The 14,348-nt window shown below is 44.4% G+C and overlaps 1 protein-coding gene across 1 annotated transcript in view; it reads right to left on the bottom strand.

Moving 5' to 3' along the window:
* LOC147447847 (EAP30/Vps36 family protein) overlaps positions 1–13,186 on the bottom strand; it is a 90,666-nt gene extending 77,480 nt beyond the window's left edge. The window contains exon 1 of the mRNA XM_086523659.1: positions 12,410–13,186. Within this exon, the coding sequence (XP_086379785.1) occupies positions 12,410–13,057 (648 nt within the window). The 5' untranslated portion in view covers positions 13,058–13,186. The remainder of the gene's footprint in view (positions 1–12,409) is intronic.
* Positions 13,187–14,348: the final 1,162 nt, after the last annotated feature.

Genomic DNA, 14,348 nt, shown 5'->3' with positions numbered 1-14,348 from the left:
ACCGCCAGCAGTTGGTGGTTAACCCTTATCCTGGAAGATCGCAAACCCCAAGATTGGACTGCTTTCAAGAAGGAGTTCTACGCACAGTTCCTTCCTCCAGACTATGAGAAAGAGGTAAAGAAAGAATGGGATCGACTTTCACAGTCAGAGAACGAAACTGTTCCACGCTATGTGGATAGGTTTTGGGACGTTCTCTTGAAAGTCACTCCATTTAAGAAGATTGACGATTCGGAGAAGATGCGCAAGTTTGAAGCAGGTTTGCATGAAGCCTTGCAAAAGGCTATGAAGCTTCACCCTCGAGGTAACTTGCAGATACTTATGGAATCAGCCCGCATAGCTAATGGAATACATGACAAGGGTACTCCTAGGAAGATGGAGCAAAGCACTTACCATGCCAAGCAGAAGGCTCTCCATGAGCAGCCTACCTCTACTTCTTCTTCGCAAAAGAAGAAAAGAACCACCTCCGAAGCAGAAGCAAAGCCAAATCAGCCCAAGAAAGGGAGATATCTCTCTCCTGCTGAGTTGCGAACCTACATTAGTGAAGGAAGATGCTTCAAGTGCGGACAAGTTGGTCATATGAAGGGTGATTGTCCTACCAAACCTCCGCAACCACCCTCTTCCAATGCAGTCCCAGATGTACAGGGAAATACAACCAAGGCTGGAAAAGAAAGAGCTCTTCTCAAAGCATGGGGTAGTATCAACAACCAACGGGCTCTTATTTTGTTTGACCCTGGTAGTACAGACAACTTCATCTCTACCAAGCTAGCTGACGACCTGAACTTGCAGCCCAATCGTTTTGGAGTTTCTATTCAAGCACAATCTGCTTTCAAAGGGCAGAACTCAAACTCTACTCCAATCATAGGGAAGTTGAATCTAAAGGTCGACGACTACAAAGATCAAGAGTCTTTCTTACTAGCTTCACTTGAAGGATGCGATGTTATCTTCGGAATGCCTTGGCACTACAAGATGCATCCCATTCCTAACTATGTTCAGAAAACCTTATCCTTTGCTCATAAAGGAAAGGAGTATCTTGTACTTGCAGATGCAGGTGATTGGCGTATTCCTATCGCCAATCACATTGCCATCAAGAAAGAAATGAAAAAGTGTGTTTTAGCGTACTTGATTTTGCAAGAGAGAGAGATGTGTCTGTTTCACAACTTTCTTCCTCTTTAGAGAAAAAAAGACTTAAGTTATTAGAAAGTTATAAAGATTGTTTTGTAGATGAACTTCCAAATGAACTCCCACCTTCGCGACCTGAGGATCATACAATTGATTTGATCCCAGGAAGTTCTCCTCCAAATCAGCCCCCTTATCGAGTTAGTCTAATGCAACAAGAGGAAATTCTCAAGCAGGTTAACGAACTCTTGGAGAAGGGCTTAATAAGGCCTAGTACTTCTCCATATTGTTCACCTGTCTTGCTAGAACAGAAAAAGGATGGCACATTCCATATGTGCATAGACTATAGATCTCTAAACAAGATCACAATCAAGAATCGATTTCCAATCCCTCAGATTGACAACATTCTTGACAAGTTACAAGGAGCAAGTGTCTTTAGTCGTATAGACTTGAAGAGCGGTTATCATCAAATCCGCATAGCTCCTCAGGATGTGCATAGGACTTCATTTAGAACAACCTTCGGGTTGTATGAATTTCTAGTGATGCCTTTTGGACTCACTAATGCACTAGCTACATTCAACACAATGATGGATAGAATCTTCCACTCATACAAAAGTTTTACAGGCGTTTTCTTTGATGACGTGTTAATCTTCTCAGATGTCGGAAGACGAACACTATAAGCATCTCGCCTTAGTGTTTGAAGAATTACGCAAACACAAATTATTTGTGAATGCTAAGAAGAGTGAGTTCTTTTTAAAAGAAATCCACTCTTTGGGCCATATAGTGTCTCACAATCAGGTGAGGATGGACCCTGATAAGATTCAAGCAGTTGTAGAATGGCCTACGCCAACTACAGTACATGATGTACGAAGTTTCCTTGGCCTCCGTTCCTATTATCGGCGTTTCATTCAAGCTTTTGCCGCGATAGCAGGTCCCCTCCATGACCTGACAAAGAAGCGGATTCCATTCCATTGGGGATCTGGACAAAAACAAGCTTTCGAAAAGCTTAAGTATCTACTCAGTCACGGACCTGTTCTCACCGTCCCTGATCTTCGCAAACCTTTCGAGGTATACTGCGATGCATCTGGAGATTGTGTAGGAGCAGTTTTGAACCAAGAGGGTCGCGCGATAGCCTATGAAAGTCGACGCCTTGAAGATGCAGAGTTGCATGTCTCCATATACGAGAAAGAGCTAATGGCAGTAATTCATGCTCTTTCCATTTGGAAACACTATCTATTAGGAGCTGATTTTATTATCAAGACAGATCATCAAAGTCTTCGCTACTTTCTCACAGAGAGAAAGTTATCAGAAAAGCAAATGAGATGGGCCAACTTTCTTTCAATGTTCCATTTTCAAATTTTACGCACTTCTGGAACAAAGAATGCAGTTGCAGATGCTCTCTCCAGGCGTCCAAAGATCAATGCACTAACAACAATTTATCATGAGGAGCTAGAATCTCTCAACAAGATGTATCCTCAAGATCCAGACTTCGCCATAATTTCGGCAGATCTTCAAGCTGGTCACTCAAGGCCACCTTATTCCATTAGGGATAATACGCTCTATCGTCAACAAGCAATATGCATAGCTTAGCCCTTACGACAGAAGGTGATGGATGAAGCACATAATTCTCCTTATGCCGGGCATCGGGGAATTGCTTCCACCACTAGTGCCCTCGAAAGGTATTTCTTTTGGCCAACACTCCGTGCGGACATTGAAAAACATGTACGTGAGTGTTTAGTCTACCAAAAAGTAAAATATGACAGACATAAAGTTTATGGCAAGCTTCAGCCGCTCCCTGTGCCTAACACGCCATGGGAAAGTATTGCCATGGATTTTATTACGGATCTTCCTAGATCCAAGAATGGAAATGATACAATCTGGACTATAGTAGACAGATTCAGTAAGCAAGCACATTTTCTTCCAGTACAGAAGACGATCAAAGCTGATCACAGCTAGAATATTTCTAGCTCAGACTTTTAAACACCATGGATTGCCAAAGACTATTGTCAGCGATAGAGATCCCCGCATGACTAGTCTATTTTGGCAGGCATTGTTCGAAAACTTGGGAACTAAGCTTGATTTTTCGTCAACTTATCATCCTCAAACAGATGGTCAAAGCGAAATCGCTAATGCCACTGTTTCAGATCTCCTCAAGTGCTATGTTTCGGAACGACAATCCGAATGGGAGCAGTACTTACCAATAGTTGAGTTTGTGTATAATAATACCATACATTCCTCAACTGGTAAAGCTCCCTTTGAAATTATTTATGGGAAGCCACTCTTACTTCCTATTATGGTGACCAAAGAAAACATCTTCGTCGCAGATGAATTTGTGCGCAATATTGATATTGCCCATCAACACGCAAAGCAAGCGATTCTTCGTACTCAAGAGCAACAGAAGAGAAAAGCAGACAAGCACAGAAGGAATCTCAATCTTGAAAAAGGACAATATGTCCTGCTTCGGTTTGAGAAAGCTAGATTGAAAAAGCGGGTCGGCAAAGGGAAAGTTGTCAAACTTTCCCATAGATTTTACGGCCCTTTCAAAATTACAGATAAAGTCAATGATGTGACTTTCAGATTGGATTTGCCTTCTAACTGGCGCATCCATAATGCTTTTCATGTCAGTCTCCTCCGACCATATGTTGGACCTTCTCCAGTGGCGCCAGTACAAGAAGATCCTCCAGAAGTCGAAGAGACTGAGGAAATCCTTCAACCTGAACAGATAATACACCACTCGGAGAGACAACTGAAGTCGGGGAGTCTACATTGAAAGTATTTAGTCAAGTTCAAGAATTACACTCCTTTAGATTCAAAGTGGATGACTGAGTCCGATCTTAAGGACTACCCAGACATCTTGCACAGTTATCTTGACGCTCTACAGTTGAGGTCAACTGTTTAGAACCAAGAGGGATGTAACTAAGTCAGACTTTGTAAATAATTACTTTATTTACGAGAAAGGAATTATCTAATTAGTTGTGTGCACATCAAAATAGATTTAGCAGTTCTGGGGCCTCAGGTGCGCCCAAGTTTGGGCCAGTGCACCTCAGGAAGACCCTAGCAGAAAATACCTTGAAGCCCTAGCGATTGGGAAATCCGGTCTTCAATGAAGGGATAGATAGTAGCCTCAGATTTCAGGCTCAGAAAATTACGCGCGCTAGTGCAAGCACAGGAATGAGATGGGGTCCTTAGAATAATAACCCTAAGGCCTGATTATTTTACGGCCTTAGGATAAGTTAGTTAAAAGTATTCTTAAATGATTTGCGCTAGACCAAATGGCAGGACAAGTGCAAACAGGTAATGCCAGAGCATTGCTGGTAAGTCAATGCGCTAGGGAGCAGATAACGTTTTCATTTGTTGCATCTATGTGTGCAGTTGTGCACTTAATTGCACATTTCATTAACTAGCATAGGATTTTTAAAGTCAAAAGTTGAATGGTTTAAAAATTTTAAAGTAAGTGTGCCACTTGGCACACTTTCCCATGCAATCTCTCTCTCTCTCTCTCCCTCTCTTCATGCTAGCGCCCCCTCTTCTGGGAGGCTATAAGAGAGCAGCCCCTCCCCCTCTTGCCAGGTTGGCAGTGCACTACCTCCCCCAAGTTGACCATCCTCTACGCAGTGAAGCTCTCCATTGAAGCTTGAGAGCAACACCTTGTGGTGTAGGTGGAGCCTCTGAGCACCCATCACCTAGAACAAGGCCTCTCATGGTTGCATGCAGCTTTGGGAGAAGTTTCATCGCGTAAAGTAGTAGAAAACTCTCTTTCTCCCTTGTCTAGCTGCTGCAAATTCCCTGTTTTCAGCCCCTAATCACTTGTATTAGGGTGAATTTCAGCAAAGTCTTAATAGAATCTTATTCCCCACTACCTACTCTACACATACACCAAGTTTGGAGCATTTCCATCGCGAAAAGGACCTCCATTTTGGCATTGGAACGCGCTCAGGTAACAATTTTTTATTATGTGCAGAAAATTACAGCAAGCGTGTGTGTGTGTGTTTTGCATGTTTCTGTGGTTGGTTGATTGCAAGAATGATTACGTCCAAAGTGGCACAGTTAGCGGAAGATAGACCCTCATTCGTGAGAGCTTCCGATGAGTTTTGTGGAAGGTAGACTCTCTCCTACGAGAGCTTCCCAAAATCTTGCAGAAGAGGATAGATCCTCTCAGTAGTCAGAGAGCAGTTCTTCTACTCTCTCAGTCAGAAGCAGAAAAAAGGCCAAGAAAGAACAAAGGACGGACTTTCCCCCCGTTCCTGTGCTTGCAAAGATTCTCCCTTAGTAATAAAGATATTCTCTTTATGGGGGGGGACCAGCCCATCTTCTGGTCCCCAATGAAGTTTCTCTCTCTCTCTAATTCTCTTGAGTATTTGAAGTACAATTAAAAGTCAATTTACGCTTCCATATTTTTGTGACAACATGCAAAGGAATCTTCGCAAGTTTTTGAATGAACTGCCGACAGCAAGAGCACAACCCCAAAACGCTTCAAACTTCATGAACATTCTTCAAATTAGGCCAATCACGAGTGGTCTTAACTTTGGCCGGGTCCATCTTTACGCCTTCCGTTGAGACTGTATCCCAAAAAGTGCATCTCTGGCAAGAAGAACTCGCTCTTTTTCATTTAGAACCAATTAATGTTGCCATAGTGCCTGGAAAACCTATAATAGATGGTGTATGTGCCATAGTTACAAGGAATGGCCATTTTTAGGCTTCCATTCCCTATTCCCATTCCAACTTCCCGTTCCAAATCCCCATTCTGTGTTTTAGACGTGAGTATTCATAACAGGGAATGGCAATTCATGCTCGTTTCCGTTCCCTATTTGCGTTTCGATTTCCCGTTCCTGGTATGGTTTGTGCTCTACCTCACTCTTGGACAAGACAGTGATATCGTCGAAGAAAGTGTCCACAAATGATTGGTACTCTCTAAAAATCTTATCCATCATGCGGTTGAATGTAGTCGGAGCGTTCGTGAGACCGAAGGGCATTACCAAATAATCCTACGAACCAAAAGTCGTCCTGAAAGCTGTCTTGTAGACGTCTCCAGAAGCAATTCGGATGTGATGATATTCACTTTTCAAATCAATTCTGCTAAAGTAAGTAGACCCTTGAAGTCTGTCGAGTATATCATTGATCTTGGGTTGTTCTTAATGGTTTATTGAGAGCTCTATAGTCAATGCACATTCTCCAAGATCCACTTTTCTCCTAGTTCATTAAATCTTCATTTTGGGCTCAACTAACTCAATAAGGTGGTCGGTTCGATGGTGTATTGCCTGGAATCAAATCAATGATCGTGGAGTAGGTAACTCTCTTCGTAAGCCTTCCAAGAAACAATCAGCCTGAGCTTGAAGAAAATCTTGTTGTTTCTTTTCAAGTTCTGACAAATTTGACCTTTGATTGTCATTCAATTCTTTCAAAAAGACTGAATTTCATTAAGTTCTGACTGTAACAAACTGCTGACGTGTCAAAGCCTAAAGAATGGAGTCAACGTACAGATGTGGCCGAGGGGCCTAAACCCTAATGTCTGCCAGAAACCCTAACTGCTGAAACCCTAATGTTGGAAACCCTAACCCTAAAACCTGCAAACCCTAATTCTGAAAACCCTAACCCTAAAACTTGCAAACGCTAATTTCTGCCAGAAACCCTAACCCTAACCCTAAGGCAGCAGACAAATTCCGAAAATTGCGCTAACATGATGACGTGGCACGCTGTACGGATTTCCGCGTTTTGCGTTGGCTGATGACATGACAGGCTGTACGGATTTCCGTAAATTGCGCTGGCAACTTTTTGGCTTTGCTTTTGAACCAGAAGCTTTTGAGTTTTAAAGGCTTTTTACTATAACTGCTTTTCAGGCCAAGGGCCTTTAAATATGAGGCTAGGGCTCATTCTCTGGCATGCTTCCTGGAGAAGGTGCAGAGTCTGGAGTACCGGCTTGTACTTTGATGATGCAATATAAAGAAATACCGAAAGGGGCGCCAAGGTTTGGGGCCAATACTCTCTGGGGTGGAATTCCGCCACTCCGTGTCGCGTGTCGTCTCTCTCTTTCAGTTCAGTTGTTATTGAAGTGCCAAAAGTCTGTTCAGTCTGTTCTTTTCTATTGGCACGTGGTGCCCGCCTTGTGACACTGACAAATTTGACCTTTGATTGTCATTCAATTCTTTCAAAAAGACTGAATTTCATTAATTTGGAAACTCTTGAAGCTGAGACAAGGAGAACGGACTCGCCCTTCACTTTTACATCAAGTACAATCTCTTTGCCCTTCTCATTCTTCAAGATGGCCTTCCTTGCCCTATACTCGACCATGGCGCTGTTCTTGTGGAACCAAGGGATTCCTAGAAGGATGTCACACCCTTCCAAAGGCATGATGTAAAAGTCCTCGTGCCCTAAATACCCCTAAAAATACAAACGTATTTTGCCAATGACAGGTGTAATGGCAACATCCGTCCAGGTGCCGCTAGAACAGCCTTGGCCGGTAGCCCCATAATCCATTTCCTCGGACGTAAATCCAAGTCGAGCCGCCAATTCGGTTGAAATAAAGTTGGCCTTGGCTCTCCATCAAAGAAAATAAGGGCTTCTTGGTCTCGCACTTTGCCCCACGCTCTACAAAGTTCAGTATTTCATCCATCTCATCAGGGTCGGTCTCCATACAGTCTGGTATCAGTCCTGCTTTCGTGTTTCCTTTTCTTCCGCGCTCTTGGACTGCTCAGGAACTCTCTAGCTTGGCTTCTAGTTAAGAGCTCTTTCCAGCTCTTTATGCAAGTGTAGCTTCCGCTTTTCTGCACTCGTCTGTCCTTTCAGCTTTCCTCCCGACCTGAGAGGAGAATCAATGGCATCACGCCATCGCGAGTTAATCTCATCAATCGGGTAATCCTTCAGGTGTTTCGCAAATCTCAGGTCTCTAGAGTACCTGATCAATTTTTTCACACATGGGTCAACTTGCAATTGGTGTTTGTACTCCGCTCTCACAAGCTTTTCCGCCAAGCATTTGTCCAAATCTTCATTCTTTTCTTCAATTCTCGCGCCAGATTTCAACTTTTCTTCGCCTCCCCCCTGAAAGGTGTTATTTTCTGTCAGATTCTCTACGAAAACCCATGTGTAATCTGGGGTTCTTTATGGCTTATGCCCTTTAAGACAAAGCCATGAAGACAACAACGCGCCCGATGCGCGATGGACAAAGGGTGGGAGTGGCTAATAAGTTCGGTGTCGGGACACGAAGATTCTTTGTTAAACAATAGAAACTTGATTGGTCTGTCAAATTCTCCTCGAGAATCAATGTGTGTTGCCGAAGGGATCGGATCCTCCCTAGAAGAAGAATCTTTTTGAGCTCCAACACCATTGTAACGGGTTGGATACTCCAAGCAAGAAATCAATAGCAACACACGAACAAAAACTTCAAAGTCACTAAACTTTAATGTAGAGAGAGAGAGAGAGTCGACACAGCACGGCGGAGTTCCGCGCCCAGAAGCATTGGCCCCAAAGACTCGCGCCCCTTTAGGTATTTCTTTATTTATTGATCACAACAAGAATACAACTCCAGAGGTCCTCTGCTCTCAGACTCTACGTCCAGATGCTTTGTAGAACGAGGCCCCAGGGGCTGTTTTATTCTTACAAGGGATGCCCAAAAGCAGAGCCCCAAAGGCATCTTTATCAAAAGCAACTGATCCAAAAGCTTGGATAAAACTGCCACATTAGCAGCCCAACGTAAATCACGGAAATTTGTACAACCTACCACGTGGCACCTGCAGTGCGAATTGCAGAAATTCCGTACAGCCCCGCCATGTTGGCATCCGTACACTCTACCACGTCAGCATGTCAGCGCATTGTAGAGAATTGTCTCCCAGAGTTCAAGCTTTTGGTCTTTAGCGTTTTAGGCCCCATGACCGATGCTTCATAAGTTCTTTAAGTAAGTCTGGTCAGTTTCTCTTGTCCACTCGGCCATTTCTCTTCCATTTGGTCATGCCACGTCATCACTTTGTAACGCAATTTCCGCCAGAGTTCGTAATCATCGTGAGCCTACAATTGTAGCCACATCCATTGCATAGACGAGGAGTCATCTAGAGCTTCTATCATACGGCAATCTAGTCGAAGCCCCAAGAGGAGTCTCTATCTTTAAGGAGTTACTTCGCCATTTCATGAGACATCATCCAAAGGACTTATCATGGTTTGTGGCCATTCCAAAGGACATATCCATCTTGATCTCACATTCGGGGTTGCTCTCGCCAATCTTCCCACCTAGGGGCAGCATGGGTTGGCCGGTAACCTTCGCGGAGGCGTTTGCATATTCCGCTATTCGCTTTACAAGCAATATTTCCAGTTTGCAGTTTGGTTCACACCATCCAAGTTGGAGCAGCAAAGGTTATTGTTCACCAGTAACCAACAAAGGCATCGTTAATCCAAGAGGCAATCCATTGTTTGCGAGTAGATGCATCATCACCATCCTTGTGTTTTGGCCATTTCCACATCACCCAAAGGAGCCTCTCTCTCAAAAGTCGTCGTGGAGATAGTTTCATATGGAAACTCACCCCCTAGACCAATTTATTAACGAATCATTTTTATGATTTATTTGTTAGGTCTGGTGGATAATTTGCCCTACTAGCCCTTACTTGGTTTATAACCCAAATTTCAGCCCTATAAAGGAAGCAAGGAGCATTTTCAGTGACTTGCAGATAGCTTTAGCAAAGGGAGCAGCCAACGTTTTTGCCCAGATCAGCCTGGCGTTTTCTGCAACAGCCTCCAGCCCTAGCGTTTTGGCCTTGCATTGCCAAATCAGCCCTAGTGCTAGCACCAGCGGGCAGATCAGCCTCATCGTTTTCAAAATTCAGTCCTTCCCCTCGCCGGAAAGCGGCTTGGATCTTCCCTAACGAGTTCCCCCTTGCAATCAGATACTTCGGCAGCCCATCGAGCCTCGACCATTCCCTCGCCGTCATCAAGTGTTCACATTGCTGTCCATCATCGGCATCGTCGAGATCTACGTTTTCAGCCTTGCTTTACACGATAGATCTGCTGCGTTTTGCGCACCAGATCTGCGTTTTTGCAACCAGTTTTCAGCCCTTCATTCCCCTCACATCGGGAGCGGAGCGCAAATCAGCCCCAATATCTACCCCTTGGTGGCCATTCGCAATCCCACACCGAGAACGATTCAAAGGTGCATCAAATCAGCCCCTAAGGTGCCTCATCTTGAGGAGTTACCGCGGCTACACTCATTATTTGAGTCAGTACAGTCTGCACTTGAGGTATTGCATTGTGTGTACATTCCATTTACGCAATCAAAAGCAAATACCACATCGACGACGGTGTGGGCATAGTCATAGGGGACGCCCATTTTTTAGCTTCCCGTCCCCACTTACCGTCCCGTCCTCTTTTTTACACTAAAAATCCATTTGAGCCCCGTCCCCTCACGCGTCCCTTGTGACTATGGGTGTGGGGGGCCCCATCAAGCGTCATTCTCCTCTTCTCTCTCTTTCTCTCTCCCTCTACACATCTCTACCGCACTCTCCCATTCACTCTCTTCAGGAAAAAGTAAAAGGAACCATCACTCAAGCTAAAAGGAATCACTAACGCAAGGAAAGAAAGAAAAGGATTTGTGTAAGTGTAAAACCTAGATCTTGACCATTTCAATTCCGCTGCACCTGACAAGCATCTTCTCCAATTGATGGAGGAAGGGTTTGTGATAGACCCAGTTACATGGATACACAATTATCTTGGGGGATACTGTAACAAACTGCTGATGTGTCAAAGCCTAAAGAATGGAGTCAACGTACAGATGTGGCCGAGGCGCCTAAACCCTAATGTCTGCCAAAAACCCTAACTGCTGAAAACCCTAATGCTGAAAACCCTAACCCTAAAACCTGCAAACCCTAATTTTTGCCAAAAACCCTAACCCTAAGGCAACAGACAAATTCCGAAAATTGCGCTGACATGATGACGTGGCAGGCTGTACGGATTTCTGCGTTTTGCGCTAGCTGATGACATGGCAGGCTGTATGGATTTCTGTAAATTGCGCTGGCAGCTTTTTGGCTTTGCTTTTGAACCAGAAGCTTTTGAGTTTTAAAGGCTTTTTACTATAACTGCTTTTCAGGCCAAGGGCCTTTAAATATGAGGCTAGGGCTCATTCTCTGGCATGCTTCCTGGAGAAGGTGCAGAGTCTGGAGTACCGGCTTGTACTTTGATGATGCAATATAAAGAAATACCGAAAGGGGCGCCAAGGTTTGGGGCCAATACTCTCTGGGGTGGAATTCCGCCACTCCGTGTCGCGTGTCGTCTCTCTCTTTCCGTTCAATTGTTATTGAAGTGCCAAAAGTCTGTTCAGTCTGTTCTTTTCTATTGGCACGTGGTGCCCGCCTTGTGACAGATACGGTGCCCTATGGGTCAGTTACGCACCTCTTTACATCAGCTTGAGGTCTATACTAGCAAATTTAGGAAGATACCTTCAAAGGCTAGGATATGCAAGCTATGTCATTTGGAGCCTGCGAGACAGAGTTGCATCACATATGCATTGTCCGGTACACTACCAGATGCGGGGGCAATTTCACTACCTCTTCGGAGAATTTTTGGACCACTATCTAGGGTCATGAGATATCAGGATCAAAGATGTCTTGAATTGTTTTTACTCGAGATACGCAAACAGAGAGAGTCTGTTGCAGAGACCAGCAAAGAGACAGTCTTAGAGGCGGATTACAAGTTTCTTCAGACCACCTACTAGGCAGACAGAGGAGCAAGTCACTCAACAGAGCCCAGCTATCACCCACACCAGAAGTACGCTAATCCATTGAGCTACGGAGCTAGGGAGATCTAGATGCCTGTGAGTGAGGGGTACCTCACACCATCGACGGAGACTACAACAAAGAATACGGATTACTTTAGCCCGACATGCAAGATGCCTAGTAAGAGTACTTACCATGATGGACATCGGCGAGATTCTACAAAAACCAATGCGGTACACCCTCGAACAACGCTCGAGGCCGGACATCCTCAAGCATTGATGTTCATACACTGAGATTGTACTACCCATTGCTTCACCATCACACACTTTATAGTGCTACACAGCTCTGAGCTGCTTAGATTCATGACAATACCATTTAGAATTTATCTTATTTCCGTCCATTTTATTTTGTACCTTGAAATTGTATCAAATTCATCAAGATTGTTCCAATTTGGTCTCATAGGTCATTTTGGCCTTTTGAAGCGGTTTAATATAACATTTTCTCTCTCTCTCTCTCTCTCTCTCTCTCTCTCTCTCTCTCTCTCTCTCTCTCTCTCATGCAAAGAACAGGCATAAACAGAATTCTACATCCATGGAGTGCTTTACCATTAATGCCTTAAGATCCAGGAAAGCATCATGAAGATTTTTGTCAGTCTCTTCCCACTGCTCTTGCTCTCTTCTGAGAATGCCTGAAACTCCAGCCATGGCAGGCTTCAGTCGGCTAGGGCCTGAGACATCTTCGGTCGACAAAGAATTACCAACTCCCTCTTGGCTCATTAAAACCCTTCTTGAATCTTGTTGATGTTGGAGGTTTACTCGCCAAGCCTTGGCCTGAAGGATCTCAGCGAGCTTAGAGAAGGCGGAGTCAATGCCCGCCGACTGGTTTCGCAAGATGATTGAGACAAGCATAGAAGAGGTGGGTGCATTCTGGCTATGGGGGCAAGGGGCGCCTGATGATGATAAGCAAATCTGAAGCTTGATGCGGGGAGTTGTAAACATGTTCTTGATGGACTTCTTGGGAGGGAATATTTGGATGATGGAGGAAAGTAAGAGGAATCCTCCCTTGCAATTATTCTGATCTATCCAAAGAATGCGGTGGGTTGTGAAGATTACTATGCCTGCTTTGAGAGGAGGTAGACCTTCTGCATCGAGATCTGCGTTGCCCACTAAGCAGCACTCCACTTCATCTGCAAAGAGCTCCGGTCTGCCGCTGCTTGTGAGCTTCAACGGACTCAAGAGCTTCATCCACTCCATGGCTGCTCTGGGTCTGCCAGCTGCTTCTTGCCACCTAGTCAACTAGTCGGGACACGGAACATCCTACCTAGAGCATGTTGTACATGGATGAAAACCAACAAAAATACAGCTACAAGTCAAACTCTATGTGAGCATTTCTTAACTAGTGAACTCAAGTGCCAGGGAAAAACCCCAAATAAGAAGGAGGGTCCTCTTGACCCACAAGAGAATACCAAATTGTGAGACATCGGCTGTTTAATACTTTTATGGTTAGCATCAGTGAGGTACCATCACATCCTCGGTTCAAGCCTTGTTGATGCGCTGGCTCCCTACTCCCCCTAGGGGCGTCGCCTCATTGGCCCTCGATTTTGTTAAACTGTAAAACTATCGCGTCGTCGTTCAACGCATGTGTATCACCAGTCAAGTTGTGGCTTTACTGCTAGTAGATGTTGCCTTCAACGATTTGATGCACCCCTTTAAGCTTAAAATAGTACAGTGTGGAGGTTGAAATTTGCCGACCAGCTTAGCTTGTCCTCTATTGGGGGTTTTACCCTAGGTGTGCTTCAAACTCCACTACCACATCAAAAAACGTATGCTTGCACAATGATAGGGTTATAGGATCTCGATAAAGGGAAAAGATCCTAGTTGCTCTGAAACTTTATTTCACCTATAACTTGGTCTTTGAAGGATTGTTTTGACCCAAACTTGAGGTTTTGGGAAGTACACAAGTGTATCTACAAAACTGTCAAGTAAGATACCCTCACTATGAAAAATTGTTCAATATCGCCTTTGAGATCTAGACTTGCTGAGTGGGTTCAATCTCATGAGCCCCCAATTTGTCCCGCCCCCCCCCCCCCCCCCCCCCCCCCCCCGTTGGGAAATAGGCGATCAATAATCGTTGATGATTTCAGGTCATTTATCCCTCCTAGAATGGGTGTCTCATTTGGTGAGGATGTATGCCAGCCACAAAAGTTAAACCATGAGATTCCTCCTAGAATGGTTGTCTCATTTAGTGAGGAGTGTGTGCCATCCACAAAAGTTAAACCATGATATTCCCTCTGATTCCTTCAACCTTAGGTCAATTCGTCATATGTAGACGAGAAGATGCCCCTTCAAGGAGGAAGATTCAATGTGTCAAAGTCAATAATGACCCTATGTCTATGGTTCATATAAGAGAAGACTCTACCATCCTCAATAGCTCACCCTCATCGTCGTGAAGCCTTAGGGTGTACACACATTGAGTGCCATATTTGGCACTCAAGTGCATATGGCTACATGATGGCCACATGGAATCATGAAGTGAATGCACAAA

Source organism: Adiantum capillus-veneris, chromosome 11 (genome assembly GCF_014529385.1).
Source record: "Adiantum capillus-veneris isolate H3 chromosome 11, ASM1452938v2, whole genome shotgun sequence".
NCBI lineage: Eukaryota > Viridiplantae > Streptophyta > Polypodiopsida > Polypodiales > Pteridaceae > Adiantum > Adiantum capillus-veneris.
The sequence above is the reverse complement of the archived record's forward strand: the minus strand, read 5'-3'. Positions and strand labels throughout refer to the sequence as shown.